The sequence below is a fragment of the Sphaerodactylus townsendi genome, linkage group LG04, assembly GCF_021028975.2.
Source record: "Sphaerodactylus townsendi isolate TG3544 linkage group LG04, MPM_Stown_v2.3, whole genome shotgun sequence".
NCBI classification, from domain to species: domain Eukaryota; kingdom Metazoa; phylum Chordata; class Lepidosauria; order Squamata; family Sphaerodactylidae; genus Sphaerodactylus; species Sphaerodactylus townsendi.
In genome coordinates, this window is record NC_059428.1 from 4,535,590 (window position 1) to 4,551,660 (window position 16,071).

Here is a 16,071-nt window from a genome sequence, read left to right on the forward strand (position 1 = left end):
CCCCTGTTTCGGGCCAGCCGGTTTACTGTTTCATTCTTCCTATATGTTCTTTTGCCTTCAGGTTCCCAGATGCTGACGTTCACTGCCTACTTTGCGGTTGTTCTTGGCCTTTACCTTCTGCCCCTCACCATCTACTCGCCCTGCATCATGGAGAGGAAGGATCTTGGACCCAAACCTACCATCATCGGTCACCGGGGCACGCCTATGGTAAGCACGCATGGTCTTGCTTGGGGCCTTCTTTCAGTGGTGGGATCCAAACATTTTAGTAACAGGTTCCCAGGGTGGTGGGATTCAAACAGTGGCGTTGAAGCCAGCCAATGGGCTGGGAGCTGGGCCATGGGGCACCACGGGCGTGGCCGGGCATTCCGGGGGCGGGGCATTAATAATTTCTCTGTTACTGTAAAAAAACTCCTACTGTAAAAAAAAAAAGTTCCTAATTTCCAGCTGGTCTCTTTCTGTCCGTAATTTAAACTCATTCTAGCAAGTCCTATCGTCTGCTGCCAACAGAAACAACGACTTCTCCTCTAATTGACTGCCTGTCAAATACTTAATGCTTTCAAATACTTAATTTTTGCTTTCTAGAAATCCAAAAAGAAGGAGTATCTCTTTCCTTAAACAAGGAACTTGACCATATTTCTAAGACATGTTTTTAAAACAGCCCAACAGGGAGAATGATCCCGTTTTCTACCTTCGCTAACCAGCCACATAGGAAACAACAGGACTTGATGATTTTTTGGACTTTCTAATGGAATTTCTAACGGAAAAGCGGACCCAATTAGTAACCCCCTCTTGGCACACACAAATAATTAGTAACCCACTCTCGGGAACTGGTGAGAACCTGCTGGATCCCACCTCTGCCTTCTTTCCATCCTTGGGTCCATGAGACGTGCCGGTTTTGACACTTCGAACCAAAGTCAGAAGCAGGAGCCAATAACCTAGTTGAGCCGGCAGGCACCTTTGGAATTCTGACCCAGTTTGGTAAGCCTCATCACAAAATGGCTGCCCCAGGAGGTGCAGCCTGCTGCAAAATGGCTGCTGCAACTTCTCTGGGGTCACACAGCAAAGATCCTTGTGCTGTGGAGGCAGCTGCTGCCAGAGCAACATTTTCAAAAGAAATCTGTGCCCAGTGAATCAAATATCCAGTGGCCAATCAGAAGCGTCGCTGGATCAAAGCAGCCACTGGCCCCGCCTACTTTCTAAAAACATAGGTGGCTGCTAAGAAAGGGGTGGGGGGGGCATCACTTTGGGAAACCCTTTTATAGCATGCTGTCAGAGTTTCAAAACGGTGAACAGATAAACTAACATTAACTTGTGTACTGGATAAGAACAACTTTAACTCGCTGTGTACTGGATAACTTGTGTACTGGATAAGAACAACTGTAACTCGCTGTACGCCGGCCTTCCCTTGCGTTTGATTCGGAAGCTAAAACTGGTCCAACATGCGGCAGCACGCCTGCTCACAGGAGGCGCCTTCAGAGAACACATCCAGCCTGTGTTGCGGCAGCTGCATTGGCTTCCGGTTGAATTCCGAATCACCTTCAAGGTGTGGGTTTTGACCTTTAAGGCCTTTGGCGCTTCTCGCCTGGGGTTCCCTCGGGTGATCTTTCGGACCTGCATCACCCCATATGTTCCCAAATCGGGCCTCCTGCGTTCTGCAGAGGCCAATCTGCTGGTGGTCCCCTGCCCCTCTATGACGCTGCTGGAGCCTCCACGCCGGGCCAGGGCCTTTACGGCACTGCCGGGTCCCTCGGCCTGGTGGAAATCACCCTTCCTCCAGTTGTCCGGCACCCGCGGGATCCTGGGTGAGTTCCAAGCAGGGCCTGTAGGCGACCGTGTTGTCTCCTCACCGGGCCTTTGGAGTGTCCAGCCAAGCTAATATGGTGCCCCCCTTACCGCTTCTATGCCTGGGGCGGTTACATCAGGTCTCCTCACATGAGGAGCTCCACCTCAGCCCCTCAGGGAGTGTAGGGTTTGTGAAATTGAGCCAGACGCCTTCTATTTCATTTATCTATTATGTATTATAGTATTCGCTGTTTTTATGAGTTTTAAGTCATTTTATGATGGGGCCTATGTATTTATAATTGTATGATTGCTCCTGTTGTTCACCGCCCGGAGCCCTCCGGGGATCGGGCGGTATATAAATTGAAAAAATAAATAAATAAATAAATAAATAAATTTAACTGTTAATCATTTGGGTAGCCTAACTAAATTTTAGTTATAATCTTATTACATGTTTTTTTAATTAATAAACAAACACGTATAGTTATATATGCATAAAAAGCCTATTACAATGGCACAGCAAGTCTTTAATCTGGTTACTAGTATGTTATATATGCTGGCTAGTAAAATGTTTTGCAGTTGATGGATAAATGAAAATGTCATAGTGGAACCCACTTTGTAATGTGTGTTTCATATAACTGTGGATAGACATCTCCACACTTTATTCTTAACTATTTTCTAGTATTATTTGTCTCTTTTTTTCTTGCTTCTAGTATTTTCTGTTCTGTTTAATATACCTTGGAAAATAATATATATATAAAGAATGTTATATACGCTTGTCTTACAGTTATCTGTTAATGCATATATATATAGAGAGAGAGATAGATTCAAGATTATTGAAAGTATGAATAGTAACATCCTAAATAATCCAGTATGCGCACTGGTAAATCTTTCCGTCATGTGATACTTGGAATGCAACTCCCACGTCTCTTTAAATTCATGTTCTGATCTTCCATTTACAAGATTGGCCATGTTAAAGCAATTCATCCGCCTGTTGGATGGCCTTTATGCCACGCAAATCCCTTGCTCCGGGAATCAAGGTTTTTAGGGGGGGGCGAAAGAGCGCTGCTGTCTTTTCCCAGCTTTTGAATCCTTTCCAGCCTCGTCTAATCTCTTGCCGAAGCAGCATCTCCTTTCTGGTTTGACCTTAAGGGAAGCTTGCTTTCTTCCTCCGAACAAACTTGCTTACCAGCGGAAGATGTAAATACTTGCTGTTCTCGGCACTGTCGTGACCTTTTGAAATCTGGCGTGTACATAAAATGTCGCTTGATTTGAATTTCTGTTGCAGGGGGGAAGTTGGTTCCCTGGGTCTAGAGAGGGTTTTTGTTTGTATAAGGCCAAGCGCCGAGCTGAGTTTACATGCCTGTGGTCTGTGCAAACAGAGTTTCTGTACATTCACACTGAGCTGGCGAGCCTGCGGGAGCGCCGGGATGTGTGTAGATATGTATGGGGTGACTACCGTATCAAAACATGCCTCTGCCTCTGTTCTGAAAGGGCGCAGGCTGGAGAAAACAGTGACCTCATTTCAGAACCTAATCCTCTCAGCGCAGAAACATTTTGTTTTTATTCCAGAGAGCAACTCAGAGCCAGTGTGCTGTGCCTGACAGCGGGGTGCACTGGTTGCTCGAGAGACCTTGGTTTGAATCCCTGCTCCTTCCATACCAACTCACTGGGTGACTTTGGGCCTGTCACAAGCTATCACGCCGGCCTACCTCATAGGGTTGTTGTGGGAGAGTGGAGGAAGAGCGGAGAACACACACCTTAACAGTTGGGATGATTTCTTTGTTCAGAGCTTGCTTTGAGGTGCTTTGAGGAGCAGCAGTGGCGTAGTGGCTAAGAGCAGTGGCTAAGAGCAGGTGCACTCTGATCTGGAGGAACCGGGTTTGATTCCCAGCTCTGCTGTTTGAGTTGTGGAGGCTTATCTGGGGAATTCAAAGTAGCCACACACGCCAGCTGGGTGACCTTGGGCTAGTCACAGCTTCTCAGAGCTCTCTCGGCCCCACCCACCTCACAGGGTGTTTGTTGTGAGGGGGGAAGGGCAAGGAGATTGTAAGCCCCTTTGAGTCCCCTAACGGAGAGAAAGGGGGGATATAAATCCAAACTCTTCTTCTTCTGGAGATGACAGAGAGGGAGAGTTGCAGGTTCTTCCTTTTGGATGCCCTGTGCTGCTAAAACTGAAGGCGTATGCCTTGGAGAGGCAGCACAGTGTAGTGGTTGGAGCAATGGGCTGAGAGGCAGCATTGAATCCCCACCCAGTTAGGGAGCTTGCTGGGTAACCTTAATGGGGTAGTTTTGTCTTTGCATTTCCTACCCTGCAGAGTTGTTGTGAGGAAGGAAAACTTGAGCTCCTTGCCTAAAGGGCAGGACAAAAACGAGAAGGTTGCAACTGATCAGGAAATATCTTCCATGGGCAGTGTGTTTGGACACGACTTATTTTCTTAGAGGATTATGATAATTTATTTACGGCTTTTTGCCAACTAGAAACAGGACCAAACCTAACCGTATACAACCTGTTACGATTGGGTTAGAACAAATAGAACAAGCCGTCAGGCCTTAAGCATTACCGCACAATGTTTTGCAACCTGGACTGTAATTGACGAGTTGTCTCCCATAAGAAACTCCCCATGGGAAACTTCCGTTTCCTTAGATAAAATGTCTGCCTTGTTCTCTTGGTTTTAAAAGCTTTTTAACCACAAACTGGTGTGAAAACAGTGTGACAGCAATGAAAACCAACCCCATTCAAATTAAAAAAAATTATCAAATGCTTATCCAAAACTTTTGGGTTGGATCCCACAGCAGATCTGCAGTGGAAAACCTTTGTTAGTGGAATCCTTTCCTCTCAGGTCGATTCCACACTTGCGTTATCGACCTAAGTTCAAGCTGCGTTCGCCCTAAGTGCTCCGCACAACCACTGGGATCGACGTGGTTTTGTACCAGCTTATCCCCGTGTAACGATCAAATTTCTGACTCCAGTTGGGAACGACTACTTTTTCAGGGAACCTCGCTCGAACTCAGCTCGATTCCAGTAAAGTGCGGAATCTCTGGTGCCAGGAGTCCCCCATTCAGCCAATCACAGCTGAGTGTTTTGGGCATGCGTAGAGCTGGCCAATCAAAAAACGCCACCTTCGTCCCTCCATTCCTGTGGCAGTTTTTTTTTAATAATGTGTGTGGGGATAGACGGAACATGGCCGTAGAACAGTAGCCAATCGGAACGGAGCGGCGAAGAGGCACAGGATGATTCCACCCTCTGAGCTGGGATCAAGCTGGTTGCAGTGGGGAACAACAATGGCTTCGACCTAGGTCAGTACCCGTCTCAGGGAACTGGGTCGAACCTATTTTACTCGTGTGCGGAATCGCCCTCCCTGACCCCATTACAATACAGAATGACTCTTGTCCAGCTGTGGGATTCAGCAGGTTCACACCACTGTGGCAGAACCGGTTGTTAAAATGGCGCTTGTAAACAATCAGTTGTTACTGGTTCTGGTGGGTTTTCCAGGCTGTGTGGCTGTGTGTAACAGACTTCCCTCTGTGATACACCTCTGAAGATGCCAGCCACAGATGCAGGCGAAACGTTAGGAACAAGATCCACCAGACCACGGCCACACAGCCCGGGAAACCCACCAGAACCAGTTGAATCCGGCCGTGAAAGCCTTCGACAAATCAGTTGTTAAATTATTTACATTCCCATCACTGGAACCAGTTGTTAAATTATTTGAATCCCACCACTTCTCCCACCCCTCAAGGCTTCTTGGAGGAGGGAAAAGAAGAGACTGTTGGAAACACCGTGAACGGTGAATTAGCTGTCGGAAGCAGGAGGAGGGACTCACCAGACATTTTCTCCCTGTCTGCTGATCAAAGCAGTTCTGCAAATAAACCACAAAGCGGAATCCAAGCTGAGGAAACAGCAACAAAGGCAGCCGTAAAACAAATCCATATCTACTTAGCGATAATGTCTTCAGAAAACAGCAGGACGTCCAATGAGGAAACTGAAGCTATTGATTGCTGAGCTGTGAAATACGTGACAGGACCGGCTCACAGTGAATCGGCAAAAACCTGTCCAAGAATATACATCTCTGCCTGGCCTAGAAACACCAACAGACCTGGCACTGGGCAAATGGCCAGTGGAGAGGATGTTGTGTACCTGGGGTGCCACCGCTGAACAGTCCCTGCTGCTTATTCTGACCCGCTGTGCCTCGGTTAGCGGCGGCCGATGAAGCGGGGCTTGAGGCAATTGATAGCACTGTGTGGGAGTCAGTTATAAGAGTGGATTGTGGGTGTGGGTATACGGTGCTGTCAAGTTGCTTCTGACCTATGGCGACCCTGTGAATTAATGACCTCCAAAATGTCCCATAGTTAACATTAAACAGCCTTGCTCGGGTCTTGAAGACTGAGGGCCATGACTTCCTCTATAGAGTTATTCCATCTCATGTTGACTCTTGCGGACAGATGGATGGATGGATGGATGGATGGATGGATGGATGGATGGATGGATGGATGGATGGATGGATGGATGGATGGATGGATGGATGGATGGATGGATGGATGGATGGATGGATGGATGGATGGATGGATGGATGGATGGATGGATGGATATCTTGTGAGGTGGGAGAAAGGAATTCTGAAGCCCCAGGATAAGTCGGTTCCACAATGAAGACATGGCTAGTCTGAACTGTACTTAGCAATTCGCTTGGATTTTGCAATCAGTTTTCTAATTGCCTTTTCCAAACGGAGCCTACTTGATGTCAGTCTTTCAATCTGTTCAGTTTGGTGACCTGCATTATGACTCTCAATGCTTTTCCGTTTCCCCAGCTGGCCCCCGAAAACACTTTGATGTCCTTCCAGAAGGCAGTGGAGCAGAAAATTTACGGTGTGCAGGCCGACGTGGTGATTAGGTAAGTGTCTCGCCCTCCTCTAGAGCCGAGTTCCTCAACCTCTTTGAGACTGTGGGTACCTTTGGAATTCTAATACTGGGGAGTAGGCGCCACCACAAAATGGATTCCACGGGGAGTTGAGGGGAGTGCGCATCCACACACACACACACACACACACACACACACACACACACACACACACACACACACACACACACACACACACACACACACACACGGGGGTCTGATTTTATTTTAGTTGATTCATTTATCGAGTCACTCTATCTGACGTTGGGTCTTACTCTTTTCCTGCTGCCTTTGCCTAGCGCAGGGGTCTGCAACCTGCAGCTCTCCAGATGTTCACGGACTACAATTCCCATCAGCCCCTGCCAGCATGAAGGTGGCAGGGGCTGATGTGATTTGTAGTCCATGAACATCTGGAGAGCTGCAGGTTGCAGACCCCTGGCCTAGCATAATTGTCTTTTTCAGCGAGTGTTTGTCTTTTCATAATGGAACCAAACCACAACAGCCTTGGTTTAGTCCTTTGAGCTTCTAGAGAGAGTTTAGGCTTGATTTGATCTCGAAAAGAAAGCCATACAACTGGAATTACTCTGTCCCTCACTCTGTACATGCCCCCCTTTTTTGTTGTCAAATCACAGACTTTATGGGGACCACATAGAGTTTTCACCCTGAGCTAAATGGCCCAGGTTAACCTTATCTCTTACGATCTCAGAAGCTAAGCAAGGTAAACTCTGGCAAGTGTTTGGATGGGGGACCATCAAGGAAATCCAAGGTTGCAACGCAGAGGTAGATGATGGCAAAGCCTCCTATGAATGTCGGTTGACCTGAAAACCTTGGTGGGCCAAACGTCACCATAAGTCACATGGACGGCAAAAATTTTATTTATTTATTTATTTATTTTTATTTTTTTCGGTTTATAAACCGCCCCATCCCCAAGGGGCTCTGGGCGGTGCGCAACATCAATATATACACAAATAAATAGAGGTTCACAATAGTGACCACACAACAATCAATATAGTAGCTAAAATCCATTAAAATCTATTAAAACAGCGGTTAACATAACAATGACAGGCGTCCTATAACCCAGTTCGTTAAAATCTCCCCAAAAAGAAGGAGAGGCCAGACTCCTCTCTAGGAGGGTAACATAGATGGAACCAGAATTAAGATGGTAAATAAATGCATAAAGCATAAGTGGGGGGGCGCCACTCAGCGACTGGACACTCCAAAGGCCCGGTGGAACAACTCAGTCTTACAGGCCCTGCGGAACTCACCCGCAGGGCCCGGACAGCTGGAGGGAGAGTGTTCCACCAGGCCGTAAAGGTCCTGGACCGTGTGGAGACCAGCCACATCATTGAGGGGCCAGGAACCACCAGCAAATTGGCCTCTGCTGAATGGTGCATGTTTGTGGGGGTGGGGTGTTCCAAGGCTAAAGATGCTCAGAGGTGGTTTGCTATTGCTTGCCTCTGTGTACCAAACTTGGTATTCCTTGATAATTTCCCATTCAAGCACTGACCAGGTTCAATCCTGCTTAGCTTCTGAGATCTGGCGGAATCAGTCTAGCCCCAGATGCAGGTGAAACATCAGGAGAGAATGCTGCTAGAACACGGCCATACAGCCCGGAAACCACACAGCACCCCAAGCAATAAAATTGTCAGATAAAAGACTATAACTATTAGATCACAGTGCACTCTGTTGGTCAACCTTAGTCTTCGTTAAGCCTGTTTCACAGCACAGGTCATCCTGCGAAAAACTTCAAGTGCTGCTACTCAAAACCTGTATGTTATGTCAGGGTTGGTATCTGTAAGCAACTAAAGGTGAGCATTTTTTACAGCCCAAACTCCAAAGTAAAACAGCCCAAACTTCTGCAGTAAAACACATTCCCCACTGACGGCATGAAAGTTCCGTATCAGAGCAATCTTGTAAACCTTGTTTGTTCTCTTGTCTAGTTATGATGGGGTGCCTTTCCTGATGCACGATACGACGCTACGGAGGACCACCAATGTGGAGGAGGTGTTTCCAGAGCTGGCCTCTGAGCACTCTTCCATGTTCAACTGGACAGACCTGGAGAGTCTGAATGCCGGCGAGTGGTTCTTCGAGGTGTGTAAGATGGCTCTGCAGAGGCCGGGCTCTTGCTAAGTTCTCAACCTTTTCCCAACATGTGCTTTCCTGCTCTTTGGGCGGGGGGTGGAATAAATGTCTTTTCCCAGAAGCCTTTCTCAAGGTGGCTCACTGATTAATCTGAGCCCAATTCCCTGTCCAGATCTATTGTGATCAGAAGCATCTGCATTGGCAATTATAGACACCTCTAGATTTGAGTCTTATTAGCACCTGAGAGACCAACAAAATTTGGGCGGTATGAGCTTTTAAGAGTCAAACCTCCGTCGATTAGGGACCTCCGTTCATATTTATATCTGACAACGGAAGTTTTGACAGGCCAGAAAACCCATAAGAGTCAAAAGCTTTGATTCTGGAAAGTTCATATCCCCCAAATTTTGTCAGTCTAGGGCAGTGATGGCGAACCTTTTTGAGACCGAGTGCCCAAATTGCAACCCAAAACCCACTTATTTATCGCAAAGTGCCAACATGGCAATTGAACCTGAATACTGAGGTTTTAGTTTAGAAAAAACAGTTGGCTCTGAGACGTGCGTTACTCGGGAGTAAGATTTGTGGTAGTTGTTGGCTTTGCTTTGAAGCAACCGTGCAACTCTTCCAGTGGGTGAATTACAACCCTAGTAGGGTTTATTCAGAAGCAAGCCCCATTGCCAGCAACCGAGCTTACTCCCAGGTAGAGGATTGCGTTTTAGTTCTTCACATGAAAATCAGTGGGGTTTAACAGCACTTAACAGGGTTACCTACACTGCTTCTCCAAAACTAGGTCTTAGGTTTAATGCTAATAATTGAGCCCAGCTGCCCAAGGGGCGGGGGCAACTCTGTTTGCGTGTGCCCACAGAGAGGGCTCTGAGTGCCACCTCTGGCACCCATGCCATAGGTTCGCCACCACTGGTCTAGGGTGCTACTGGACCTGAATCTAGCTCTTCTACTGCAAACCAACGTAACGGCCCTGTTAAACAGCAGAGAGTTCTGTGACTCTCTCAAAAGTCAAACTGGGTCATGGTGCTGAATCTATCCACAGAACTTTCATTGGGAAGGAAAGCTAAACGTTTGGGGGCATTTCAGTTTAGTCAGAAAGAATAGGAGAGAGGTAATCATCGCAAAGTCACCAATCCACAGAGAAAAGTGGGGAGAATTGTGATTCTTCCTGTTGTAGGGTTGATGGAATGCAGGGTCACCCAATTAAATTGATCCGCTCGAGAGGTTCAAAAGGGATCCAGGAAAGAGCTCTTTCATGCCATGGTTTACACCCTGCAAATCTTTCCTGCTAGCAGAGGCGACTTTCTCCAGGAAAAACCCTTTCCCTCATGATGCACGTAACCTTCGATTTCACCCACCCACTAGAAGTATTCGGTGACTTGGCAGACCTAGCAAACAAGCTCTGTATTTTATTTATGCAGATTTCACTTTTATATAATTCTGTCTCCCTTCACTTCCTGCATTCTAGACTTCCTGTTTGTTTATTTTATCATTCATTTTCACACACCCTACAATCAAATGTCTGTCTGGTGGTGATCCACTGATAAGCATAAGCATTTTATTGTCATTGTGCACGCACAACGAAATTTACAGCAGCATTCCTCGATGCACACAATTTCAGACTCATACCCCGTCCTCACTTTCCCCTTCCTCCATCCATCCCTACACAGCCCCAAACACATCGACACGAAGCCGCGGAGTTCAGCGTAGCCACAGCTCTAGAGTAGAAGCTGTCTCTAAGCCTCTTTGTCCTCGTTTTGATGGACCTGTATCGTCTGCCGGATGGACACAGTTCAAAAAGAGAGTGTGCTGGATGAGACGGGTCTCTCAGAAAATATTTTGGGCTTTCTTTAGGCTTCGGGAATTATAGTGTTCTTCCAAGGAGGGGAGAGGGCAGCCGATAATCCTCTGTGCAGTAGTGATCACCCTTTGGAGCATCTGAAGAAGCCTGCTCTAGTCCAGGAAAGCTTGGGTGGCGAAAAAAAATCATGATCCTTTAGGGTACCAGGCGACTGTTGTTCTCAGTCCAAAAGTTTCGGCTGCCCTCCTCTAGTAAATGAAAGCTTTCGGATCTGAGAAGGACTGGGAACGCCCCTGCGAATAGTACCATATCTGATGCTCCCATATTCAAAAGACAAACATGCACGCAGAGAAGATAGGCTTGTCGCTGTCCTTCCCCCAAGGACTCGCCCAGCTAGGAAAGGCCTGTGCGTCAGCTGGAGCACTCTGGAGAGCAAAGGATATTTACATCCCTTTCTTCCGCTCCGCTCTGTCTCTTTGCTTGTAAATCTGAATGAAAGCTGAGTGCAGGAGATACCACAAAGGATTTTTAATTGGAGAAGGGCCTCTTGGAATTAATGAATCTCTCCCGGTCCATGTGCTTAGTCAGATAAGCCACCCGTCCCTTATATACAACAGAGGGCTGAAAGATCCGGATCGTTCTGAAAGAGCGACGGGTAGGGTAGGCCGTGACCCGGAATCCGGGAAGTGAGCTCAATCTTGTAAAGGTTCGAAAACCGGATGGAAGGGCCAGGTGTAGTGATCTAGCTCCCGAACCTTCCTGGAAAGTACAGGCCAAAAGTTGTTTGGTTTCTCCTTTCTTGTGGCTACCCTAATGCAGTGGTGGGATTCAGCCGGTTCGCACCACTTCGGCAGAAACCGGTTGTTAAAATAGTGCTTGTAAACAACCAGTTGTTAAATTATTTGAATCCCACCACCGGAACCGGTTGTTAAATTATTTGAATCCCACCACTGCCCTAATGGTATAGATTATAGGAGGGTTAGTCTACCTAATGGGTATAAATTGCAGGAGGAAAGGTACCGGATGGATACTAGAAAAAAATATTTTACGCTCAGAGTCATTCAGCAGTGGGATTGGCTGCCCCAAGAGGTGGGTGATCTCCCCCTCACTGACAGTTTTCAAGCCCAAAACCCTTGTCTGGGATGTCCTAGGCCAATGGTATCAAACTCTGCTCCTCCAGATGTTCATGGAGATTGTCGTCCATGAACATCTGGAGGGGCAGAGTTTGATACCCTTGCTCTAGACCTGTGATGACGAACCTATGGCACTCCAGATGTTCATGGACTACAAGTCCCATCAGCCCCTGCCAGCATGGCCAAGTGGTAGGACTCGTGGGAATTGTAGTCTATGAACATCTGGAGGGCCATAGTTTGAAGACTCCTAATGGGAATTGTAGTCCATGAACATCTGGAGGGCCATAGGTTCGCCACCATGGCTCTAGGCCAGTGGTGGCGAACCTTTGGCACTCCAGATGTTATAGACTACAATTCCCATCAGCCCCTGCCAATATGGCCAACTGGCCGTGCTGGCAGGGGCTGATGGGACTTGTAGTCCATAACATCTGGAGTGCCAAAGGTTCACCACCACGGCTCTAGGCTGATGCTGCATTGAGCAGGGGGTTGGGCTAGATGGCCTGTTTGGCCCCTTCCAACTCTATGATTCTCCCTCACGAGAGTGTTTGAGGGGGACACGCCATGTTCTGACATCACATCCAACTCTCATTACAACTGACTATGGTTAGTATGGCAGCTTTTGAACCATGGTTTCAAATGCTGATTTGCCCCCCCCCCCCCCCCACCTGTGCTTTGTGGAGCAGCCCGCCTTTGGACAGTCGCACCAACCATCGCCACGTCACAGTCTCAACCCATCGTGTCGAAATTTCTGTCTTCCCAGGACGACCCCTTCTGGACCGCCAACTCTCTCTCAGCTTCCGACGCCAAGCAAGCCAGAAACCAGTCGGTTTGTAAGCTGGCAGACATGCTGGAGTTGGTCAAGGACAATGCCACCGTCCTCTTGAACCTTCAGAGGGTGCCCTGGGATCACCCGTTCCACAGCTCCTTCCTCAACATCACCCTGGAAACTGTTCTCAGTTCGGGCATTCCGCAGCAGGCTGTGAGTTCCGCATCTCTTTTGTAGAAGAAGAGTTTGGATCAGTGGTGGGATCCAAAAATTTTAGTAACAGGTTCCCAGGGTGATGGGATTCAAACTGTGGCGTAGCGCCAATGGGTCTGGGCGGGGCACGACGGGACGTGGCCGGGCATTCCTGGGCGGGGCTGTGGCAAGGACGCAGCCGCTGCGCCGGTCCTTGGGCAGGAAACGAATGCACGCAGGCGCAGGCTGCCACGCACGCCGGTGCATCTCCTGCTAGACTGCTTCAAGTTCTGCGTGCTACTGCTGAGGAGGAGGGGCGTAACTAAGGCAAAAATCACGTGGCAGAATCACCAATTAGTAACCCCCTCTCGGCACACACAAACAATTAGTAACCTACTCTCGGGAACCTGTGAGAACCTGCTGGATCCCACCTCTGGTTTGGACGTATATCCCACTTTTCTCATCTGTAAGAAGTCTCACAGCGGCTTACAAACTCCTTTCCCTTCCTCTCCCCTCAACCGACACCCAGTGAGCTACATGGGGCTGGGAGAGTTCTGAGAAAACTGTGACTAGCCCACGGTCACCCAGCAGGCTTCATGTGGAAGAGCAGGGGAAACAAATCCAGTTCACCAGATAAGAGCTCATGTGGAGAAGTGGGGAATCAAACCCGGTTCTCCAGATTAGAGTCCACCCGCTTGTAACCACTACACCAGGCTTGTCGGTAGACTCTGGGAAATCTCAGGGACCCCCTTGCCGCTTAGAGGAGTGGGCAGCATCAAGGTTAGACCTGAACTAGCGGCATAAACTGCTTCTGGGCCGTGTTGCTGTAGTTCGCTCTTTGAAGCCAACGAGAGACCAAATTCCGCTAGAAGCTGTGTGCACGCAGCTAATTCCACCAGTGTAGTCAAAGCCACCATGATTTCGGCCAATGCATGAATCGCCCTAACGTACCGTGTTTCCCCGAAAATAAGACAGTGTCTTATATTAATTTTTGCTCCCAAAGATGCGCTATGTCTTATTTTCAGGGGATGTCTTATTTTTCTGTGTTCTGTTCATCGAGCATGCTTCCAAACAAAAACTTTGCTACGTCTTGCTTTCGGGGGATGCCTTATATTTCGCGCTTCAGCAAAACCTCTACTACGTAGAGGAGCAGCAGTGGCGTAGGAGGTTAACAGCTCGTGTATCTAATCTGGAGGAACCGGGTTTGATTCCCAGCTCTGCTGCCTGAGCCATGGAGGCTTATCTGGGGAATTCAGATTAGCCTGTGCACTCCCACACACGCCAGCTGGGTGACCTTGGGCTAGTCACAGCTTCTCGGAGCTCTCTCAGCCCCACCTACCTCACAGGGTGTTTGTTGTGAGGGGGGAAGGGCAAGGAGATTGTCAGCCCCTTTGAGTCTCCTGCAGGAGAGAAAGGGGGGATATAAATCCAAACTCTTCTTCTTCTTCCTCTACGTCTTATTTTCAGGGGGATGTCTTATATTCGGGGAAACAGGGTAGAGTATTAGTCTGTACCATTCCCAGATTGCCTTTTGCCTCATGCAATCCCAGACAATCAGGGATTACAATGTCATGTAAGCAGTCAGACAATCTTGGTGGTATTAACTGCCGGCAAGCGAAGCCGTTGGATTGCCCTCAGTGGACGGGAGAAAGGAGAACTGACATTGTTGCTGAGCCATTTGGGCCGAAAGGTTCCCCCGGTCGGCTGGGTTTGATTCCCCACCCCTCCACCTGAGTGGGAGAGGCCTATCTGGTGAATCGGATGTGTTTCCTTGCTCCTCCACATGAAGCCTGCTAGGTGACCTCTCAGCCCCACCTACCTCACAAAGTGTCTGTTGTGGGGAGAGGAAGGGAAAAGAGTTTGTAAGCCACCTTGAGTCTCCTTACAGGAGAGAAAGGTGGGGTATAAATCCAAACTCTTCTTCTTCTTTCCCATAAACAGTCTTGTGCCCCTTCATGACCCTTGCCAAGTATGTGGTAAAGTATCAGACCCAACCCCAATAGTTGTGGTCTCAACTATCGGCCTGGTGGACTAGCTCTGTTTTATAGGCCCTGTGGAACTGCATCGGATCCCATAGGGCAGTGGTGGCGAACCTATGGCACGGGTGCCAGAGGTGGCACTCAGAGCCCTCTCTGTGAGCACACGCAGAGTGTCCCCCCCCCCCCCCACATCTAGGCTTGGCCTCGGGGCCGGGCCCTTGGGCTCAATGGCTAGCATTAAAAACCTAAGATCTAATTTCGTGGTGCTGGAAGAAAGTGTAGGGTAACTCCGGGTGCAAGCGCTGTTAAAGTCCCACTGATTTTCATGTGAAGAACTAAAGCGCAATCCTTTACCTGGGAGTCAGCTCGGTTGCTGGCAATAGGGCTTGCTTCTGAGTAAACCCTCCTAGGGTCATGATTCACCCATTGGAAGAGTTGCACGGTTGCTTCAAAGCAAAGCCACCGACTACCACCAAGCTTACTCCCGAGTAACGCACACCTCGGAGCCAACCGTTGTTTCTAAACTAAGACCTCAGTATTCATGCCTTGTTGGCACTTTGCGATAAATAAGTGGGTTTTGGGTTGCAATTTGGGCACTCGATCTCGAAAAGGTTCGCCATCACTGGTCTAGGGCCTGGGTCTCATCAGAAAGAACGCTCCACCAGGTCGGGGCCATGTCCGAAAAAGCTTGCTTAAGGTCAGCTGGACATCTTTCGGGCCAGGGGTCACCAGTAGAAGGTCGTTTGCTGAATACAGCGCCCTTCCGTGAACGGTGGGTTGAAAACATCACAGCTAACTGGCGGCCCTCTCCTTCGGCTGGCAATTCTGTTCCTCTCTCTGGGAGGAAATTCAAGACTTTCCGATGAAGGGCGTGAGATTTTTGTTTGTGGAAATCCCACACATGGAACAGTTATCCTGGGGGGAGGTTCCGTATATAGATTCCATCTGTCTTTCTCCAGAGCGATTCTTGCCCCCCAAGTTCTGCCAAATGAGCGGCTGCCCAAATAAATTGTTGTTCTGGCTGATTGCCTCAATCTGTCCTTTTTTCTCTCTTTCCCCCCAGCTCCATTTTTTAAAGCAGGATGTGTTTGTTTCCAAGTTCTTTCGCAATTGTTCGTATTTCAGTGTGGAAAACCATGTTGCAGCTATCGCACGGAAGCCCAGATCTAGCCTGGCTCCTCTGCATCTTGCCTTGTGACAGAGAAAACACGGGTCTTCCTGTGATTGCGAGAAGTCGAGCAAATTGCCTGGCCCAGTTTCGATGTTTTGCAGCCTGAAGCTTAGTGGAATTTGGGTGATGTGGGTTTTCCAGGCTGTGTGGCCGGGGTCTGGTAGAAGAAGAAGAGCTGGAGCAGCAGTGGCATAGGAGGTTAACAGCTCGTGTATCTAATCTGGAAGAACCGGGTTTGATTCCCAGCTCTGCTGCCTGAGCTGTGGA

The 16,071-nt window shown here is 48.4% G+C and overlaps 1 protein-coding gene across 4 annotated transcripts in view; it reads left to right on the forward strand.

The window, feature by feature from the left end:
- The window catches only part of GDPD5 (glycerophosphodiester phosphodiesterase domain containing 5), a 152,092-nt gene that overhangs the window by 113,744 nt on the left and 22,277 nt on the right, over positions 1–16,071 (forward strand). For all 4 annotated transcript variants that reach the window (XM_048493778.1, XM_048493780.1, XM_048493779.1 and 1 more), the window contains exons 8-11: positions 62–207; positions 6,589–6,671; positions 8,618–8,768; positions 12,457–12,675. In XM_048493778.1, coding sequence (XP_048349735.1) covers positions 62–207; positions 6,589–6,671; positions 8,618–8,768; positions 12,457–12,675 — 599 coding nt within the window. The remainder of the gene's footprint in view (positions 1–61; positions 208–6,588; positions 6,672–8,617; positions 8,769–12,456; positions 12,676–16,071) is intronic.